At 46.6% G+C, this 21,446-nt stretch overlaps 1 protein-coding gene across 1 annotated transcript in view; it reads right to left on the reverse strand.

The window, feature by feature from the left end:
• CRHR2 (corticotropin releasing hormone receptor 2) overlaps positions 1-21,446 on the reverse strand; it is a 193,133-nt gene that overhangs the window by 36,921 nt on the left and 134,766 nt on the right. The window contains exons 6-9 of the mRNA XM_063147611.1: positions 20,846-20,963; positions 13,074-13,227; positions 11,992-12,052; positions 9,265-9,337 (exon numbers count right to left, since the gene is read on the reverse strand). Of these exons, the coding sequence (XP_063003681.1) occupies positions 9,265-9,337; positions 11,992-12,052; positions 13,074-13,227; positions 20,846-20,963 (406 nt within the window). The remainder of the gene's footprint in view (positions 1-9,264; positions 9,338-11,991; positions 12,053-13,073; positions 13,228-20,845; positions 20,964-21,446) is intronic.

Raw genomic sequence — 21,446 nt, forward strand, 5'->3', positions numbered from 1 at the left:
TTACAGATTGGGCCCGAACTGGTTCGGGTCAATCCGGACCCCCCCCTGACCCACTCTGGAACTGGATCCGGAGCGAGATCCGGAGGTCTGGATCAATATTCGGAAGCCATTTTGCCCCCCTTCCCCACTTATCTGCCTCTGCGGTGGACGGCGGAGGCAGGTAAGTGGGGAAGGGGAGACAAAATAAGGCATCCGAATAAGCCCCCCTCCCCCACTAACCTGGCTCCACCGCCGTCGCTGCACAGACGGCAGAGCCAGGTAAGCCCCCTCCCCCCTTACCTAGCTCTGCTGCCATTGCCTCGGTCCATGTGGTGGCTTAGGCATTGGCGGCAGTCAAAGCCGTCGCATGGACTGCGTCAGCGTCACACAGTGGAGCCAGGTAAACCCCCTCCGCTCTTCCCCACTTACCTGGCTCTGCTGGCCATCACTGCATGGACCGCGGTGGCTGCGGAGCCAGGTAAGTGGGGAAGAGGGAGGGGGCTTACCTTATGCTTCTATACTGTTTGTTTTATATTTTGAATGGTTTTTATGGTTTCAATTTTTGTAAACCGCCCAGAGAGCTTCGGCTATTGGGCGGTATAAAAATGCGACAAAATAACTAACTAACGAACGAACGAAAGAAAGAAAGAAAGAAAGAGGTAGAGGACAAGGGATCTCCAAAATGCAAGGATTACACAAGGAGATTCCTACCAGATCAGAGCAAAATTCCATCCTGTTTACCATCTTGCTTTTCCCAGTGGCCAACCAGGCACCTTCAGGAAGTCCACAAACTAACTTTGAAGGCAATACCTCCCTCCCCATTGTGTGCTCGCCATGGAGGTCCCATTTGGCTATCATGACTAATAGCCATTGGTAGCCCTTTCAATGGGTGATTGGTACCATGCGGCCGAAAACTGATGAAACTGATATGCTCTTAATTTCACTGAACTGAATTATCCCCAAACCTTTGCAAGCCATCCTGACTTCCTAGGCTTTCCAGTGCTTCGCATATCTCAATCGTGCAGCAGATAAACTCATACAGCAAAGGCTCTTGTAGCACCGTTCTAACATAATTAAGGACAAACATCATAGGGCCTGGGTGCTATTGATTATCTTTCAAAGATCTCATTAAGGGCATTTATCACCATTTTCCAGTAGCTCTTTTACAAGTCCACCGCCTGTAATCATAAAAAATCCACCTCGTTCACTGAGCAGCAATGACAACAACCGTTATAATTTCTATAAATCTTACAGAACTTCTGCCGTGACAAATACCAGCGCGTTGCAATTTTAAAAGCCATACTTCCTAGCGTTGCACACTGTAGAGTATTCTGAGCCTTTAGTAGATTTTTTTTTAAAAGCCAGATTTTATTTCATTTATTATCCTGTAAGGCATGACTTGATTTGGATGGGATTTCTTCTTCCAATAAACTATGATATCGAATCATAGAATCATAGAATAGTAGAGTTGGAAGGGGCCTATAAGGCCATCGAGTTCAACTCCCTGCTCAATGCAGGAATCCACCCTAAAGCATCCCTGACAGATGGTTGTCCAGCTGCCTCTTGGATGCCTCTAGTGTGGGAGAGCCCACAACCTCCGTAGGTAACTGGTTCCATTGTCATACTGCTCTAACAGTAAGGAAGATTTTCCTGATGTCCAGCCGGAATCTGGCTTCCTTTAACTTGAGCCCATTATTCCGTGTCCTGCACTCTAGGATGATCGAGAAGAGATCCTGGCCCTCCTCTGTGTGACAACCTTTTAAGTATTTGAAGAGTACATAGAACAATCACTTTTCATAGAATAGCAGAGCCAGAAGGGGCCTACAAGGCCATCGAGTCCAACCCCCTGCTCAATGCAGGAATCCACCCTACAGCATCCCTACAGCATTGAAAGTTACTTTCAATAACTTTTAATCCCCCTCCTGTGAATACCATCCCCCCCCCCAACCCCAATCCATTTTTAACCAGAACTGCATCTCTGCTTTTGGGACATTAACATCCACAGAAGCTTAACCCAGTTTTAAACAAGTTTTCATGATCACAGGTGCCATCAAAGGATTTGAGGAATTGGAAGCTTGGGACGGGGGTGTTGGATGAAGTAGGAAATGCTTTTCAGGTGATCTGCACACAGCGCATAGTTAAGTTATGGAACTCACTACCACAGGATGTGGTAATGGCCAGCAATCTGGATGGCTTTAAAAGGGGGTTGGATAAGTTCCTGGAGGCAAAGGCTATCCATGGCTACTAGCCCTGATGGTTGTGTGCTATCTCCAGTATTTGAAGCAGTAAGCCTGTGTGCACCAGTTGCTGGGGTACGTGGGAGGGAGGGTGCCGTTGCACCATGTCCTGCTTGTTCACCCCTGGCTGATGGCTGGTTGGCCCCTGTGTGAACAGAGTGCTGGACTAGATGGACCCTGGGGCCACAGCTAGACCTAAGGTTTATCCTGGGATCATCCAGGGTTCGCCCCTGCCTGAGCATTGGATCCCCTGTGTGTCACCTAGATGAACAGGTTTGACCCCTGGACGATCCAGGGATAAACCTTAGGTCTAGCTACGGCCTAAATCTGATCCAGCAGGGCTCTTCTTATGTTCTTATGCAGCTGCCTCCCATAGTACAACACCATGGAATTTGGATGGTGTCGAAGAATTCAAGCAAATAGATACGTGGGTTTCATCTGTGCCCACCCTGTGTTAATAGAAATTGCTTTGAGCCTGTTTTCTTTTAATCAAAGATCTATGCTGTCAGCAGTAGCTAAAAATATATATATTAAGAACACACTCACTTGCGCCACCAACTGAAAAGGGTTGAAACTAGGGATGTGCTCCGCTTCTAATCGGACCAGCGAATTAGAAGCGGAGCGGGGGGCTTCGCCTGCCCTTAAGGCGGAGGCGAAGAGGATTGGGGGGCCGGCAGAGCATGGCGAAGAGGATCAAGGTGAAGGTGGATCCTTCGCCACGATCCGGAGCTCCGCCGGAAAGGTAAGTGGGGTTTACCGGGCCCTGCTGCTGTCGCTGTCGCCCATGCGGCGACAGCGGCAGGGCCCGGTACCCCCCCCGCCCTCCTCTCCCTTACCTGCGTCCGTCCGCGGCCCGTCCGCTTGCGGCCCAGACTTCCTGGTTGAACCGCGGGCTCAATTGAAGAAGCCGACGGACCGCGGACGGACGCAGGTAAGGCCCCCCTCCCCCTTGGTCCCTTACCGGGCTCTGCCGCCGTTGCCGTCGACTTGTACCTTGGTGTGCATCTGTATCCCTGGATAAGCTATCATGGTGCCGAGTTTGAGGTCTCTAAAGTGCAAATTGACGGAGCTATCGAAAGGGGTGTGAATGGGGTGCCCGATGTTCATACATTCCCCAAAAATCAGGGGATGATGGGACTGCCTTGAGTCTTGGCGTGCATATGTATACATCCATGAGGTGTCATGGTGCCAAACTTGAGGTTTCTAACTTTAACAGAAAAAAAGTTGTATACTTTTTTAGCTTAATGCAAGCCTGGGGGGGGGGGGGGAAACGGAGCTCCGATCCGGATCCGGAGCTCCGCAGCGGAGTGGAGCGGACATAGGCGGAGCTGGGGGTCCGTGCACACCCCTAGTTGAAACCCTAGTCACAAGGTTGTGAGCCTACAAGCTAGGGCAGTTGGAGGGTGTGGTGGCTTATTTTAGAAGCAGCTAACCGCAAATGAACAGATGGGCACAATCATCCAACTTTCTCAATAATCATTGATTTTCTGTCCTTGAAAATATTGCACTCTGCACATGCATGAAATCCTTGCTTATAATTGGTTGAGAGGCTTCCCTGTTACTGTTTTATGATTGGTGTATTGTATAGTGAAGTTCTGCCTTGTTTCTAAGGAGACTGATCCTATAAGTATGTTAGCCTTTCCTTAAAATAGTGGGCAGTTCCTCGGATTCTCTGCCACTTCTCAGCACTGCAGCGCTGCTCGTAATAAACTTTCTAAAGAGAGAGAAATTGTGTCGTGGAGTCTTTGACCACCACTCAGCGTTCCCAAAAGAGGTGACCCACTTTCCCAGGGTTCCTCTACAATTTGGCGATATGCTTTTAACCTCCTTCTATCATGGGCAGTAGTAGGGTTGATAATACCTCCATACTGTTTTTGTGCCTAATCTCCTAATTTACAGGGCGGGCTCATTCCCAGTGGTGTACTTGTAGAGTTTGAAAATATCGTGACAGTCTCCACGGCAGCTGGACAACCATCTGTCTGGGATGCTTAAAGGTAGATTCCTGCATTGAGGAGGGGTTGATGGCCTTATAGGCCCCTTCCAACTCTACTATTCTATGATTCTATGAAAGGTATTGGCTAACAGAGGGCCTCTTCTCACTCCAATGTTTTCCCTGCGTTCTGAATTGCTTAGGATCATTACCGAGGGAAAGAGAACTCCCCACCCTGCAAACACTGGTATGTCATTCAGAACTGATTGGTTTGGGGGGTTCGCCTTCATTTCTTCTCTCACTTGGTCCCACCATTTTTATGTTGGTGGCACCTTCATAACTAAAACACCTATTAAATCTTCTCATTCCAAGCGAGGAATGATCAGCGGTACGAGCCGAACTCCTAGGCAACGGAGGAGCCTCTGTAATGTAAAATGAAATGGAAAAGCAGGCGGACGTAGCAGGGAAGGGTGCCCTGAGATGGAACCTTTTTTTGTGGGATGGCAGTACTGGTGTCAGCAAGCACGCACAGGGTGGGGAGTTCTGCTCCTTCCCCGAGAGGAATTTCCCATGGAATCAGTCTTAAAAACCATCTCGTGTTTTTCTCCTACATCATAGGACATACAAGGGCTGTCAGGGTGAGGGGAGGTCAGGGGATACACATACACATGCATAGATATGTCTAGAATCATAGAATAGCAGAGTTGGAAGGGGCTGAACTGCAGTTTGTGTGCCTGGAAGCTATTTTACTGGGGATTACTCCCGAGTAGACATGCCTAGAACTGAGCTGTGGGTAGAACGCTTGGTGAGAAAAATCTCCAGATTTGTACAAATTACATAGAATCATAGAATAGTAGAGTTGGAAGGGGGCTATAAGGCCATCGAGTCCAACCCCCTGCTCAATGCAGGAATCCACCCTAAAGCATCCCTGACAGATGGTTGTCCAGCTGCCTCTTGAAGGCCTCTAGTGTGGGAGAGCCCACAACCTCCCTAGGTAACTGATTCCATTGTCGTACTGCTCTAACAGTCAGGAAGTTTTTCCTGATGTCCAGCTGGAATCTGGCTTCCTGTCACTTGAGCCCGTTATTCTGTGTCCTGCACTCTGGGAGGATCAAGAAGAGATCCTGGCCCTCCTCTGTGTGACAACCTTTTAAGTATTTGAAGAGTGCTCTCATGTCTCCCCTCCATCTTCTCTTCTCCAGGCTAAACATGCCCAGTTCTTTCAGTCTCTCTTCATAGGGCTTTGTTTCCAGACCCCTGATCTTCCTGGCTAACCTCTTCTGAACACGCTCCAGCTTGTCTGCGTCCTTCTTGAATTGTGGAGCCCAGAACTGGATGCAATACTCTAGATGAGGCCTAACCAGGGCTGAATAGAGAGGAACCAGTACCTCCTGTGATTTGGAAGCTATACTTCTATTAATGCAGCCCAAAATAGCATTTCCCTTTCTTGCAGCCACATCGCACTGTGGGCTCATATTCAGCTTGTGATCTACAACAATTCCAAGATCCTTCTCGTTTGTAATATTGCTGAGCCAAGTATCCCCCATCTTGCAACTGTGCATTTGGTTTCTATTTCCTAGATGTAGAACTTGGCATTTACCCCTATTCAATTTCATTCTGTTGTTTTCAGCCCAGCACTCCAGCCTATCAAGATCACTTTGAAGTTTGTTTCTGCCTTCCAGGGTATTAGCTGTCCCACCCAATTTTTGTGCCATCTGCAAATTTGATCAGCGTTCCCTGCACCTCCTCGTCCAAATCATTAATAAAAATCTTGAAGAGCACTGGGCCCAGGACTGAGCCCTGCGGCACCCCACTCGTTACCTCTCCCCAGTTTGAGAAGGTTCCATTGAGAAGCCCTCCTTGAGTCCGATTCTGTAGCCAACTGTGAATCCACCGAATAGTTGTTCCATCCAGCCCACTTTCAGCTAGTTTACTAATCAGAATGTCATGGGGCACTTTGTCAAAAGCTTTGCTGAAGTCAAGATATATGACGTCCACAGTATTCCCACAGTCCACAAGGGAGGTTACCCAATGAAAAATGAGATCAAATTAGTGTGACAGGATTTGTTCCTGACACATCTATGTTGGCTTCTAGTAATCACTGCATTGTTTTCAAGGTGTTTACAAAATGACTTCTTTATAATCTGCTCCAGAATTTTTCCAGGGATGGATGTCAGACTGACTGGTCTGTAGTTCTCAGGTTCTTCCTTTTTGCCCTTTATGAAGATGGGGACAACGCTGGCCTGCTTCCAATTATCCGGTACCTCACCCATCTTCCATGATTTTGCAAAGACAGTGGTTCTGAAAGTTCTTCTTCATTACTCTAGGATGGAGAGTTGTGAAATGGCATCATCAACTCTCAGAATAAAGAGGGACATGAGAATGGTCCCAGAAGCACCGTTTCAAAACTTGCCGTCCGGCAGGGTTTTTGTAAAGCAAATTTTCCAACTGCACAAATGCCCTGTCACACACACACACACACCTGCCTCCACCCAAGCCAAATACATTATTTGTTTTTCATGACTGGACAGATTATCACCAACACTAGTAGCACCTTAAACTTAAAGACAGATTGACAGGGCCATACAGATACCCAAGAAGGACGACAGACCAAGAGAAGTACACCACCGGTTGTCACCTACAGCCCCTAGTTGAAACCACTGCAACAGAACATCAGTGGACTCCAACCCATCACCAGCACAGACACTTCTCTCTCACAAGCCTTGGGAGGCAGAGCAGTCCTGGCCTACAGACCACCTCCCAACCTGAAGCAGATACTAACCAGCAACAGTACATAGGACAGAGACACAGACAGAGGGACCAGACCATGAGATAGACCCAAGTGCCAACTCGGCCCCTACATCTATTCAGGCAACACTGCCACAGAACCCAACAACATCAGTCACACCATCAAGGGCTCTTCCACCTGCATCCTTATGTAATTTGTGTTACATGCCATCCCTGACTGTCTATTGTTAAGTTCTTAATAAACACATAACATGTGTCTTATTTTTTTTCAACTGCACATTATCAGGTTTCTAACTGCACATTTCCCCCTAACTGCACATTTTGTGTCCGACTGCACACTAAAAAAACAAACCTGCCATATAGAAATGCATACGATCAACGGCTCTCTTCTTTGGCAAATTGCTTCCTGAGCCAAAGAGTTGCATCACAGAATCATTATTGGAAGGGACCGCAAAAGGCATCTAGTCTAACCCCAGCCAGCAGTGGGGGCTGGGGGCTCCGATATCAGTGGGGTGGTGAAACTGCACCTGGAGTGGATTCCCTGACACTGGAACCACCAGCCTCCACTGCCTGCCAGTGCAGGAACACCAGAACTACAGTACCTCTGATAAGTGTTCATCCAGCATCTACCTGAAAACCTCTAACAAAGGAGATTCCACCACCTCCTGAGGCAACCCGTCGCATTGTCCAACAGCTTGTACCATCAGGAAACACTTCTAACATTTTGTCAATATTACTTGTAACTAATGCAACTCCTGTGTCTCCACAGGGGCTAGTAGTCTGAGAATGATTAGATAAAAATGTCTTTGCCTGCTTCTCTTGTAACTTGAACAACTTTACACTTTTAAAATAAGCGTACTACAAATAAACTGGCAAAGGTGAAAAAAGAAATATTTTCTTTTTAAAACGGATAGTTCACCATTCCTTGAAGTTTGAGGTCAAAAACATGTGATGTAAGATTTCTCTCTCTCTTCTCCCTCTGGCATCCTTTCAGCTCTTTGACCTCAGCTTCTCTTTCTCCTACTCTTTCACCAGCTGATTTTTCTTCACCCATTTCCCAACATTCTGTGCCTGTCTTTTCATTGGCCCAGCATTCTAATAGCTCACAGAAATGAGCTTCATTACACACGTGTACACTCACTATGTTACATTACATGCACAGTGTGGGGTATATGCATTAACTTCACCTTGCTTCATCCCTCTCCCTTGTCCCTTCCTGAGCTGCTCAAAGCTCAAGCTTTGAACTTTTCTGAAGTTTCAAAATTTTCTGGATGTCTACCTTGCTCAAGTTTCAGTTTAAAACAAAAATGAGAAAAATCAGTCTGGTTGATCTCGAGTAATAAGCCTTACACTACTGTATCCTTATATAAGATTTGAACCCATTGGTTTGAGTCCTAACCTCTGGAATAACAGGGAACAAATTGGCTCCATCATCTATGTGACAACCCTTCAAATATCTGAAGATGGCTATTATTAGGGCTGTGCACCGCCGCGGATTGGAATTCCAAATCTGAAGCAGATTGAGGTGATTTGGACCCCTCCAAAACAGATCTGAGGTGGATCAGGGGAGGTCCGAATTGATCCAAGGCAAATCGGGTCCAGTTCTGAAGGTCCAAATCGGGGTCCGAACTGAATGGGTGGGTTCCGTCCACAGCCTTAGCTATCAAATTGTCTCTTAATCATCTTTTCTCTCAGCCTCCATCCTTGCTTTTGACCCACTTTTTGTGCATTAAGCAGGGTGTCCACCATTTTTAAAAACAATGCATATTCATTTATGAATATATATGGCCATCCTTAACCTTACTCCACCCAACCCTGCCCAATCAGAAACATTAAAATTCAGTTGCAAAACTGCCACAGGGTAAGTCGTATGTCTGGGTGCATTAATCTTATTTATAAAGCATTTGATATTACTATAGGACAGAATGGTAGATTGACCATGTCACTGATACTAGCCAATAGGTAGCTCTTTTCCACTTCAAACTTGGCCGTTCTCCTTCCCCTTTGCAGGTTAGCAATGCAAACAAGTAGACTGATTAAACACAAGGCAAAAAGGAATCTTCACGTGGTTGGATTGTCAGATCTGGATTCTTTTTTGCACCATGATTTTTTTTTTTAAAAAATGCACATGTGTGACTCAGCAACCTATAAAAGGGTGGCTGGATGAAGCGAACTGAAAACTGCTGCAAATCTGAACAAATCTAGAAATCGAAAATGGAATGAACGAGGGATCGTTTATGCATTGGTGCTATTCTGCAAACAAGATCACGTAATATGGAACCCCAACATCAAGAGAGAAGTTCAGATGGGGACAATTTTAAATGCAGCCCCTGATTTTGATAAGAAGCTGAAAGCCACAAGTCTTCTTACCAGCAGAACAAGAATGACGGGTCCTTGATAGATGTAGTCGATGTACTTCCCTGGTTCTTTTCCAAACCAGCATCTGTAAATAGAAAGTGATTTATTAAGCTAGTGCAAATCCCATACATCAAGTAAACTATAACGCAACTGCGTTGCGCCTTTAGGAATTATACACAATTATGCTTCTGAATTACCGGGAGCTCTATTTTGTTTTTCAGCTTAATTATGCACATGAAATGAAATTGATGGAGCTGCTTTTCTTTCATCAACAGTGTTTCCTTTAAATGGAGAGGCTGAGTGGCTGATTTGGGATGGTGATCATATTTAATTACTGGTTCTAGAGCAGTATCCAGAGTGCTAAGAAAAGTATTTTAGCCTGGAGAAGAGAAGATTGAAGGGAGACATGATAGCACTCTTCAAATACTTAAAAGGTTGTCACACAGAGGAGGGCCAGGATCTCTTCTTGATCCTCCCAGAGTGCAGGACACGGAATAACGGGCTCAAGTTAAAGGAAGCCAGATTCCAGCTGGACATCAGGAAAAACTTCCCGACTGTTAGAGCAGTACGGCAATGGAATCAGTTACCTAGGGAGGTGGTGGGCTCTCCCACACTAGAGGCCTTCAAGAGGCAGCTGGACAACCCTCTGTCAGGGATGCTTTAGGGTGGATTCCTGCATTGAGCCGGGGGTTGGACTTGATGGCCTTATAGGCCCCTTTCAACTCTGCTATTCTATGATTCTATTTTAACCCACCCTCATCTTTATAACACTTCAATGCTTAGAGCAAAGCTCTCCTGTTTCATGGCCATTCCACCTGTAAATATTCTTTACATGATGACTCGGGGGGCATGATCAAGTGAGGATTTACAGGTGTGAGCAGGACCTCAGAGTCAGAACTTTCAGGTCACCTTGCACAGCGTTTTTCATTGGAGTAAGTGCGTGGATCCAGCTGAAAGAAATGGACTCACGTCATATTCCTCCACCAAGCCTGAAAGCCCTGGATGCCAGACCTCAGCCCTTGATCCCAATTCTGTTGAGGTGGCAGCATGCCATCGCCATCCCAAAGGCTTCACCTTTGCTGATCGCCTTTGCCAACGCAGACAAGGGGATCAGGTGGCTTGGCTTACCAACTGCCTGGCAGATCAAGACCAGAACTAGATGAGAAGCCAGAACAAGAGGAGGACACCATTTCTGGGCCCTGGTACTTATGGCAAGGGTGCAGACCTTCTTTCAACGTGAGGGATGAATTCAGAGAAGCTCTTGGCAGCCACAACCATGAAGGACAAAGGGTGGTGGTGGCCAGAATACCCAAAATACCAGCATATTTGAGCTTCAAACTAAGTCTTAGGAAGGGCATTTCAATCTTCTTAGAACGGGGAAAGGATGGCGCAAAAGCCAGGCGCCTACCAAATGATCAATAGTTGGGAGAAAGGAAGTGGGGTATGGCCTTCTGTGGAAACCCAGAGAGCTGGATTGGGATCCCGGAGGGTGCGCAGATCTGGCCCACAGTCCTGGGGTTCTATATGCATCACTTATGGGGTTCCGGGAAAATCAATGGATACTGATAACTCTTCCAAGGCCACCTGCTTGGAAGCTACCCGGCTCAGGGAGGCAGAATAGTTGGAGGAACCAATGAGCCCAGCTGGTCTCGTTCCCTTCCCACTCCAGACCCACTCCCCTGGCTTTTGTGGCCTCCAAAAAGAGACCACGAACTTGGGGAGGTATTTATTTTTACTCAGGTTTTGCAGACACCGCCCATCTGAATAACAATGGATTTTACGATGAGCAAGCGGGAGCAAAGGCCCCCAAAGTTGCAAAGATCATTTATTGTAAAATAACTTCTGTTGGCTTTGCACAGAAAAGGCCACGTGTTAAATGCTGAAGGAAAAGGCCGGCACACCAAACAAGGTAGCTGCCCTCTCCCAACGGTTCCTTTTTAAAGTGCAGCTAAGTTATCAAATGTCCTCCTGCTAGGACAAGCCAGAGGCCACAGGCTGAGCAGCTGATGGCAGAGGCCTTAAACTGTTGAACATCCTCCTCCCCCTCCTCCTCCCCCTCCCCCTCCTCCTACTCCTCCCCCTCCTCCCCCTCTTCCTCCTCCTCCTCCTCCTCCTCCCCCTCCCCCTCCTCCTCCTCCTCCTCCTCCTCCTCCTCCTCCTCCGCCTCCTCCTTCTTCTTCTCGATCCTCCCAGAGTGCAGGATATATACATAATACAAGATATATATACAATATGTATACATAATTCCACAGGACACGAAATAACGGGCTCAAGTGACAGGAAGCCAGATTCCGGCTGGACGTCAGGAAAAACATCCTGACTGTTAGAGCAGTGCGACAATGGAATCAGTTACCTAGGGAGGTTGTGGGCTCTCCCACCCTAGAGGCCTTCAAGAGGCAGCTGGACAACCACCTGTCAGGGATGCTTTAGGGTGGATTCCTGCATTGAGCAGGGGGTTGGACTCGATGGCCTTATAGGCCCCTTCCAACTCTGCTATTCTCTTCTTCTTCTTCTTCTTCTTCTTCTTCTTCTTCTTCTTCTTCTTCTTCTTCTTCTTCTTCTTCTTCTTCTTCTTCTTCAACATTCAGCTGCCAGGCATTTCCAAACCACTGGAGGTTCTCTTCTTTCAAAGACCCCAACTCTGAAAACGTTGCCATTTTGGCCTGGTGGTTTTGCCATCAATCATGACATCACTCTTTGCATGCAGAAGAACAGGGGAGTTAAAACGATTTTACTCACAGTTCGTCTTCGTAATGTAGCTTACAGACAGCCCAAGCGATGATGATCGGGCAAGGAATACCTGAAAAGGAAGCGGGGAAAGGCTCCAGATCAACATTCCTCAAACTGTGGGCCAGCACCCACCAGCGGGTCTCAGCATCTAAGATTGCCTAGGGCCTCTTTCCTCGACGGCCTTGTGCGATGGCTGCACCATGCATACAGGTGCAGCCTTGCGCTCTAACCAACTCCCACAGGCAGGTGTGGCCGTGGGAGTTGGTTAGAGCACAAGGCTAATAATAATAATAATAATATTACTGTGATATACAGAGTTAGTAAGCTGAATGCAAGGAGTGTATTTATTTTACGGCAGGGAATACATTGAATAAATGCTTATTATTTTATTCCTAAGATTCATATTCCACCTTTTGATCAAGTGATCCTCAAGCTGACTTGCAAGAAATTGCAGGGACATTGAGAGATGCACAATACTTTCCAAAATTCTATGCATATTTAGGCCAGACCGACACCTTGTGTCAAATCATTACAAATGTGGCAGAAAAAGCAGGATACAACACTATGAAAGCGGTATATGGAATATGGATTTTGCCCCAATGCAGTTATCAGTGCACTTCAATACCACTATAAAGCAGTACTGTAGATCTAGCCTTAGTCATAGAAAAGCCAGTGTCCAGAAATGCGCATTTTCTCCATTGGTTAAAGCATGAAAACATGCATTTGAGATCTGCACATTTGGGGGAAGTTAGCGCACATTTGTGCACTGCGAATTTGCACAAATTTGGGAAATTGGGAAAAATCTGATTCCGTCAAGGAGCGGGACGAAAGGCAACTGACAGTCCACGAAATGCAGATGGAACAGTTTAACAAAATTCATACAGCCTCATTTCTAACTACTCAGTGCATTTTCAAATGTAATAGGAACATGGACAAGAATTCATCTCAAATAAAGTGCACAGAAATGCCTTAAAACCTCCACCCTGAATCAGCAGCAAAAGAAAAAAGAAGAAAAGGACCAGGCCTTTTGGTCTCGCTCCATGTCCCAGGCTATTGACTCCATGTGCCTTTCCCCCTTCCTTGCTACTTACACCATCCTATGAAGAGGAAGATCCATTTCCTCAGCTTGTCCGTCGAGTAGGTCATCACAATGGCCGTGTGGAGGTAGCAGCCTTCCACAAACATCCAAAAGAAGTTGGTCACCACAAAGTAATTGAAGATCGTCGTGATACACCGACACCACAGCTGGCAAAGGAATCAGACAAGATCCGTGGCTGAGCAGGCGGGTGCGTTTTGATCCTTTTGTACAAGATAGTTTTAGGGGTACCTTGATGCGCTCCAGCAATATACAGGCGTAATTCAATGCTGTTGCAGCAGTTTCTGCAGCTGAAACTCTCCCCACGGCCTGAGTTCGATCCCAGCGGAAGCTGGTTTCAGGCAGCCGGCTCGGGTCGACTCAGCCTTCCATCCTCCCGAGGTCGGTAAAATGAGTACCCAGTTAGCTGGGGGAAAGGTAATCACGGCCGGGGAAGGCAACGGCAAACCACCCCGCTATAAGGCCTGCCAAGAAAACGTCAGCGAAAGCTGGCGACCCTCCAAGAGTCAGTAGTGACTCAGTGCTTGCACGAGAGGTTTCCTTTTTCCTTCTCTTTTGCAGTTTCATCCCCACTGCCTCCAAAACACTGAGGTCAGCATGTGGTTTTCCCCACTTTTTAAACTCACAACAGGCTTTTAAGGTAGGCGAGGCTGAGAGATGCATGACTGCACCAAGGTGATTTTTGTGTCACAGGTAGGATTTGGGCTCATGACTTGGGAAAGCTCTGCTGATTTGCAAACTGAAAGGAAATTCTTCTGCATCAATAATAATAATAATAATAATAATAATAATAATAATAATAATAATAATAATAATTTATTTCTTACCCGCCTCTCTGATTGGATCGAGGCGGGGAACAACAGCAAGCATAAAATACTGATTAAAAACACAGTATACACTGTTTAAAAACATCCTAAAAGCATCCTAAAAGCATATTAAAAGTATCCTAAAATTCCACTGGATAGGCCTGCCGGAAGAGATCAGTCTTGATAGCTTTCTTGAATGCTAAAAGACTGTCAGGCTGATGAGTCTCCTCCAGCAGGCTATTCCACCGTCTGGGAGTAGCAGAAGAGAAGGTCCTCTGGGTAATGGTTGTCAGCCTAGTCTTTGCTGATTGAAATAGATTCTTCCCAGAGGACTTGAGTGTGCGGGGCGGATTGTACGGGAGGAGACGATCCCGCAGGTAGCCTGGACCCAAACCATGTAGGGCTTTAAAGGTAATAACCAACACTTTATACTTCACCCGGAAACTAATTGGCAGCCAGTGAAGAGATTTTAAGACTGGTGCAATGTGATCACCCCTAGATGTACCAGTGACCAACCTGGCTGCCATATTTTGAACTAGTTGAAGTTTCCGGACTTGGCACAAAGGTAGCCCTATGTAGAGCGCATTGCGGAAGTTGAGCCTCGAAGTTACCAGTGCGTGCACTACCATCTTTAAGTCTTCTAATAGAAAACAAGAACAGCACGGAAAGGTGTTTACGAAGCAAAATAGCCCTGCAGGAATGGGGACTCCCTTAACACCAGGGATGCTTGCTGGAAAAATGAGCCACGGACCTAAATGAGACCAGTTTCCCAAGAACCTACCTGCAGAGACAGCAGTGGACTGGCTCTCTGTACCGGCACATCCTCCAGATTTCACGAGGGATTTTTCCTCTTTAAACAAGGAAAGATATTCCAGTTGCAGCCACTATTACTGTATCTTGGGCATATTACGGCCATAATTAGCGTATTTTGTCCATTTGCGGCTGCTTAGTTATACGTAAACTGTGACTGCAATTGGTGTACGACAAAGCACTTTACGGCTGCAAATGGGGTTAAAATATTTGCTCTGAATTTGGCCAAGATACCCTAACTGCAGCTGCAATGGACATATCTTGCTCTGTTTACAGAGGGGGGGGGGAATGCACAAAATCCGAAAGATGTGCCATGGGGTCCAGGGAAATCTGGATTTCCCCATGACGGACCCCTCCTCCGGACTGGACATGGTGGTGGGTGGGTGCAAACATCCCTACTTTAGACATATTAATGCCATCTGCTCACATGTTTTCAAGGTTCCCCTTTCAACTGTGAGGGTTAAAATATGTGCTCTGAAATCCAGGGAAATAAAATAGCCATTCTCAGGAAGCAAGATCCAAGCTGAATTCCATGCCGTTCAGAGGACACACAGCCCTAATCCTAGTTAGATACAAGTTGTTCTACTGGATCAGGACCAGTGATCCTCCTTGGACCTGATATTCTGTCCCTCACCATGGCTGGACATGGCAGCTCAAGTTGCATTGCAGTTATGGGAGGATCAGCACATATGATAACACGCTGACTGGGGTAGACAGCACACTTTTCTCTTGGTGCTGGTCTGTGGAGAGGATTTCATAGGATCATAGAATCATAGAATAGAAGAGTTGGAAGGGACCTACAAGGCCATCGAATCCAACCCCCTGCTCAGTGCAGGAATCCACCTTAAAGCATCCCTGACAGATGGTTGTCCAGCTGCCTCTTGAATGCCTCTAGTGTGGGAGAGCCCACAACCTCCATAGAATCATAGAACAGTAGAGTTGGAAGGGGCCTTTAAGGCCATCGAGTCCAACCCCCTGCTCAATGCAGGACTCCACCTTCTCCACAAGCAAGATCAGATGGCCACGAAGAACATAATGTAAGGACACAAGAATTGCCCTGTTGGGCCAGCCATTGGCCATGCTGTCTGGAATGGCAGGAGTTGTGATTTTATTTTATTTTTTTATTTATTTGATTTATATCCAGCCTTTCTACCAAAAAAATGGCACTCAAGGCAGTCCAGTGCATCTGGAGGTCAGCATGTTGGGAAAGGCTTAGTCAAACATCTATTCCAGCAGTGGCCACATGGAAGCCTCCTGATCTTTGTAATATGTCTCCATAAGAAGGACCCGCTGGATCAAACTCAAGTAGCTTCAGAGCGAGTTCTCCTTCCTCCCCTGTCCTGCTTTAAGGAGCCGGGCTGGGCGAGCACTTGGGAGGCTGTATGAGCCTCCTGAGCCCTCAGGAAAGCACACTTTCCATGGTCTCTGGAAAGTGCGCAATTCCCCCGGCATGCCATTAGCGTTGCTCGAGGAATTGTGCACTTTCCAGAGGAAAGCACATGTTGCCTTCCACCCCCATGCCAATTGGGGCCTTAAAGGTCCCCGTAACTTTGCCTTTAAGGCCCCCATTGGCATAGGGCGGAGAAAAAGGATGGGGGCATTGGAGTGGAGGGAGAAAATATTTCCACAGCCTTGGGGAAGTTGTTTATTTTCCCTCGCTGCGTTAATGGCAGTCGCCATTAACGCAGTGGAGGGAAAGGTCAAAGGGGGTGGAGGTCAGGGCAGGACCATGCCTGACTGCTCTTGAAGGCTGGAGAGCAGTCAGATGCGGGTCTATCCTGGCACTAGGCGCATCTGCCTGGGCCCATGAAGGCTGGATGTGTGGGTGTCCGATGCCCTCGTGGGTCCAGGCGGATTTTCACCCAACGCTAGACTCAACTCATAACTGGTCTAGCCTCCTTCTATGGCCACCCAGATGTCTATGAGAAGCCTACCTGTTCCACAGCCCCTTCTACCCATGTCCTCCAACAACTGGTGTTCAGAGCCGTACTGCCTCTGATCCTGGAGCTAATACAGAGCCATCAGGAGTAGTAAATAAAATCCATACTGCTCATGTACATAGAGGTTCTTTTTAGGGGCACTGTTGATAGTCATTGACTGATCTCTCCTCTCCACTATCAAGATGTCTAATCCTTTAGGGGGGAAGCCATCTAAGGTAATGGCCACCACCCCTTCAGAAGGGGCAACTATCCCTGCAGTTTTCATCCAATTTGTCCCAGAAATTAAAATATTATTGGCCATTCCTAAAAAAAAAGACAGAGAGAGAGCAAGCGAGCGAGAGAGTGCAAAAGATAAAGGTGCTTTGCCCCTAAACCCCTGCACCTATTTAATCTGACATTTGACATGCGTAATCCCTTTCTGAGGGGATGCAAATAACTGTTAGATGGAAATCATATCTAGTTCTGCCCAAGGAGGGTGGGTGGGAAGCCATAGCCATTTTTGGATTTCCCATGATAATGAACGAGAAGCACGAAAGATTGGATTTCCAAACTGCCGAACCTCGAAGGGGACTGATTCTGAAGTGGTCTGAGCAGAAGTGGGCCAAAGTAACAAACTGGGGTCTGGGTCGAAGCGGAGAGGGGAGGGGTCCGTGCACATTGCTAGCATATGCCCGGAAGATAACCATAGGAGAGATAGACCAAAGAGAAGCTATTAAAAATCTGCAGCAATAAAAGAAGGCACAAGGAACGAATGAATTCCCACTTGACCCTGCGAGCGCATGGCTCATGAAGCATGACATTAGACACGCCATTCCTTTAAGCAGGTATAATCACATCCGCTTTGGGGAGGACTGTAAAATTATACCGTGAGCTGATTAAGCTGAGCTGAACGAGCTATCTCAATGGTTTCCTGGAGGAATCCGTCCCTTGCACAACATACACACCGTGGGTCAGATTCAGACGTAGGTGTGCGCAAGTGGATTGCCAGAAGACGGGGTCCCTGCCTCCCAGTGCAGGTTAGTGGCTCCATGTCATGGGGTGGTGAATCCGCTCCAAGTTTCAGTCAAAACCAGAGAACACTGAAGGAGCTTCACACCTTGGAAAGCTCCTTTAAAGTTTTGCCTGGTTTGACTGAAACCCGAAGCGGATTTCTTGCCCCACTGACACTGGAGCCACCAGCCTCCACTGCCTCCTCCAGACCCCTGAAAATGCTACAAAGAGGGGTCAGCGAACTTGCTGAATGGGATAAGCCGTGGTGAATGGGTGGGTAGGGGATCCCCCAAAATTAGGCAGAGGCACTTTCCATGAGCATCTGTGAAAGCAGATACTGGATTCCCCCCAATTTTGAGAATAAAGAATCATAGGATCCTGGATTGCTTTCTCCCACCCATTCCTTTGATTGAAGGGCAAGAATAAATTGCTGCAAAGAGTAGAGCATTTCTCTTTCTTTCTTTCCTTTTACCTTGGACTTATTTAAGAATGCAAGAATTCACTGTTGGTGGATCAGATCCCCAAACTTGTTGTGGAAAGAGAATGCCTGGATGATGATGATGATGATGATGATATTATCATTATTATTATTATTATTATTATTATTATTATTATTATTATTATTATTGCTCTGCTGTTCTCCATGACAACATTATGGACTTTAGGGGTGGGATCCAGATTTAGAACCACTGATGTGGGCATAAGTTGGTCACGACTAACTGAAGTCCCACTCATTTCAATGGGTCTACTCTACATATGACAACATCTGGATCCAACCTGGCATGCCTTACCCTATTGCCTTTACAATGGTTGTATTGATAGCGCTGTTAGCTGCTTTGAAGGTTTCTTGCTGCTATGAAAATGCCGGGTAGAAATATTTTAATAAATAAGAAATATTTTAATAAATAAGAAGACATGATCATTTCAAATCATAGAATCATAGAACAGTAGAGTTGGAAGGGGCCTACAAGGCCATCGAGTCCAACCCCCTGCTCAAGGCAGGAATCCACCCTAAAGCATCCCTGACAGATGGCTGTCCGACTGCCTCTTGAAGGCCTCTAGTGTGGGAGAGCCCACAACCTCCCTAGGTAACTGGTTCCATTGCCATACTGCTCTAACAGTCAGGAAGTTTTTCCTGATGTCCAGCTGGAATTTTTCTTCCTGTCACTTGAGCCCAATATTCCATGTCCTGCACTCTGGCATGATCGAGAAGAGATCCTGGCCCTCCTCTGTGTGACAACCTTTCAAGTATTTGAAGAGTGCTATCATGTCTCCCCTCAATCTTCTCTTCTCCAGGCTAAATATGCCCAGTTCTTTCAGTCTCTCCTCATAAGGCTTTGTTTCCAGACCCCTGATCATCCTGGTTGCCCTCCTCTGAACATGCTCACATCTCTCTCCCCCACCCACATTTAGGTGGTCCTGGGTTTCTACAGATACCATGATGTAGCAGGAAAAAGTGTGGTTGCTTGAATCAATCCAGAGTGTGTGTGTGATGCAATCTGCCCATGATATGCCCCATTGTGTAATGAGAAAGAGGAGGTGAGATGAGATAAGGCAGAGTGAGGTGAAAAACGTATTTCTCAGGCATTGACAAGAAGGCAACATGATTTAGCCTGGCAGAATCCTATTGTGTAGGACTGGGCCATGTCCAGGAGGCAGAAATTATTTATAGGAACGATCCCCTTTTCTAAAAAAAAAAAAAGCGCAAAAGATTAATGTTTGAAACTGAGGTTTTTCTCTTAAGGTACCATCAAGGCCAGGAAGCGGAATGGCTTCATAAATTACTGTAAAGTTCAGGAAAGGATAAGGCTGCAGGGAGAGAGATGAGAGGCACACAGAGAGGCATCGAAGGCTTGGTTGAGAAAATGCACTTCGGGTGTAAAGCAAATGATATACCACAAACAAAAACTGCAACAAAATGTTGCAGTGCGAAGTGCTTCTGTTCAGGGTTCCACTCTCTTCCAGGATACTGCATTTCATATCCTCTCCCCCAAAGCTGTCTGTTTCCCCCCCTAACTATCAGCCAGTATTCCATGCCAAGAAAGAGCGTAGTTCTTTTCTTCAGGGAGTGGGGAGGAACGTCCCCCTGTATTTCTCTCCCTCTCTCTCTCTTTCTCTCTCTCTCTCTCTCTTTGTATTTGTACGATCTACATTTTAATAGTGGGGGAAAGTTTAAAAAAAGGAGAAGAAGAGAGAGATGCAACGGCAATGAAGCAAATATAAGAAAAATACAGTGCCAGGATTATTTTCATTTGGGAATTTAAGTGGGTTTTAGGGATCTGAAGTGGGGAGAGAAAAGGGCTGACAAATCCTAAGGACAACGGGCTCAAGTGACAGGAAGCCAGATTCCAGCTGGACATCAGGAAAGACTTCCTGACTGTTAGAGCAGTACGACAATGGAACCAGTTACCCAGGGAGGTTGTGGGCTCTCCCACACTAGAGGCCTTCAAGAGGCAGCTGGACAACCATCTGTCAGGGATGCTTTAGGGTGGATTCCTGCCTTGACTCGATGGCCTTATAGGCCCCTTCCAACTCTACTATTCTAGGATTCTACAATAACATTCTTTGATCCCTAGGCTGATTTTCAGCAGAAGAAATTGGCCCAGATGAAGGAAGCAACTGGAAGAATACATTTTGTGCCTCTCTGAATCGCGCACTTATTCCCCCCCCCCAATTCTGATATCATCATCATCATCATCATCATCATCATCATCGTTGTCGTCATCTATTTATTTCTTACTCGCCTCACCCTCTGGATCGAGGCAGGGCACAACATTAAATACAACAATACAATATAAATCAAATGCAAAAAAAAAAAAAAAACCTGATTAAAAGAGCACATAAAACCAATGCAATATTAAAATAACAATCAGTACATCTTAAATTCTTAGGTTTAAAATTCATCTGGGTAGGCCTGCCCATCATCATCAGTAATAGTAGTACATTTATTTCCTGCTCCCCACCCCTCTTGCAAGGGACCCCAGAGAGCTTACATGGTCTTCCACAACAACTGTCCTGTGAGGTAGGTTGGGCTGAGAGTCCATGACTGGCTCAAACCCACCCAGTGAACGTCTTGGTGCAGTAGGGACTAGAAGCCAGATCTCCTGAGTCCCAGCCACCTTGGGTTCCTCGGAGTTTAAAAGGCGGGATATAAATGTAATGACATCAGTGAACCAAGCAAGTGAGCTCCCTTAGGTTATGCCCTGCTGCTGAATGCGTACCTCGTTGCTTTCGTGGATGTTGTGGTCAATCAACTGGAGGACGAACCACATCACATTCCTCAGGATGAAGGTCGTGATCAGGTTCCAGTGGATGATATTGCGAAGGCATCGGATGCTCCTAAGGAGGCAAACAGGCACATCAGTCACCAGATGTGGGCAGATGTGTCTCCCATCAATGACTGCTGATGCACCCCGAGGGGAGGAACACACCAACACTTCTATCTGACCAAGAGATGGAAAACTTGTGCTGTCTTTTATGTAGAGAAATACAGGGTTGCACACATGTATCGGGAATGTCAGAAGAATCCATCCGGGTGTTTGTGGTAGTGAATCTCACCAGACTTTTGTCAGCTCAAGCCCCCGGAATTCGGCTTGCTTTCCCGTGACCTGGCCCAATAAGATCTGCATCGAGTTAGTCCAGGTCGTGGGGTTCCAGGTTTTTAAATGATTAGTTGTGTAAAGCAATTTGTGCGAATTACGGCCGCAATTTGTGCAAATCACAGCCTCAGTTTGCGCAAATTATAGCCTCAATCTGCGCAAATGCCTTTTTATGCCCCTCCAAAAAAGGTTCCCAGATTTTGGGAAAAAACCCTTGGCTTGA

This window comes from Elgaria multicarinata, chromosome 1 (genome assembly GCF_023053635.1).
Source record: "Elgaria multicarinata webbii isolate HBS135686 ecotype San Diego chromosome 1, rElgMul1.1.pri, whole genome shotgun sequence".
Classification (NCBI taxonomy): Eukaryota; Metazoa; Chordata; class Lepidosauria; order Squamata; family Anguidae; genus Elgaria; species Elgaria multicarinata.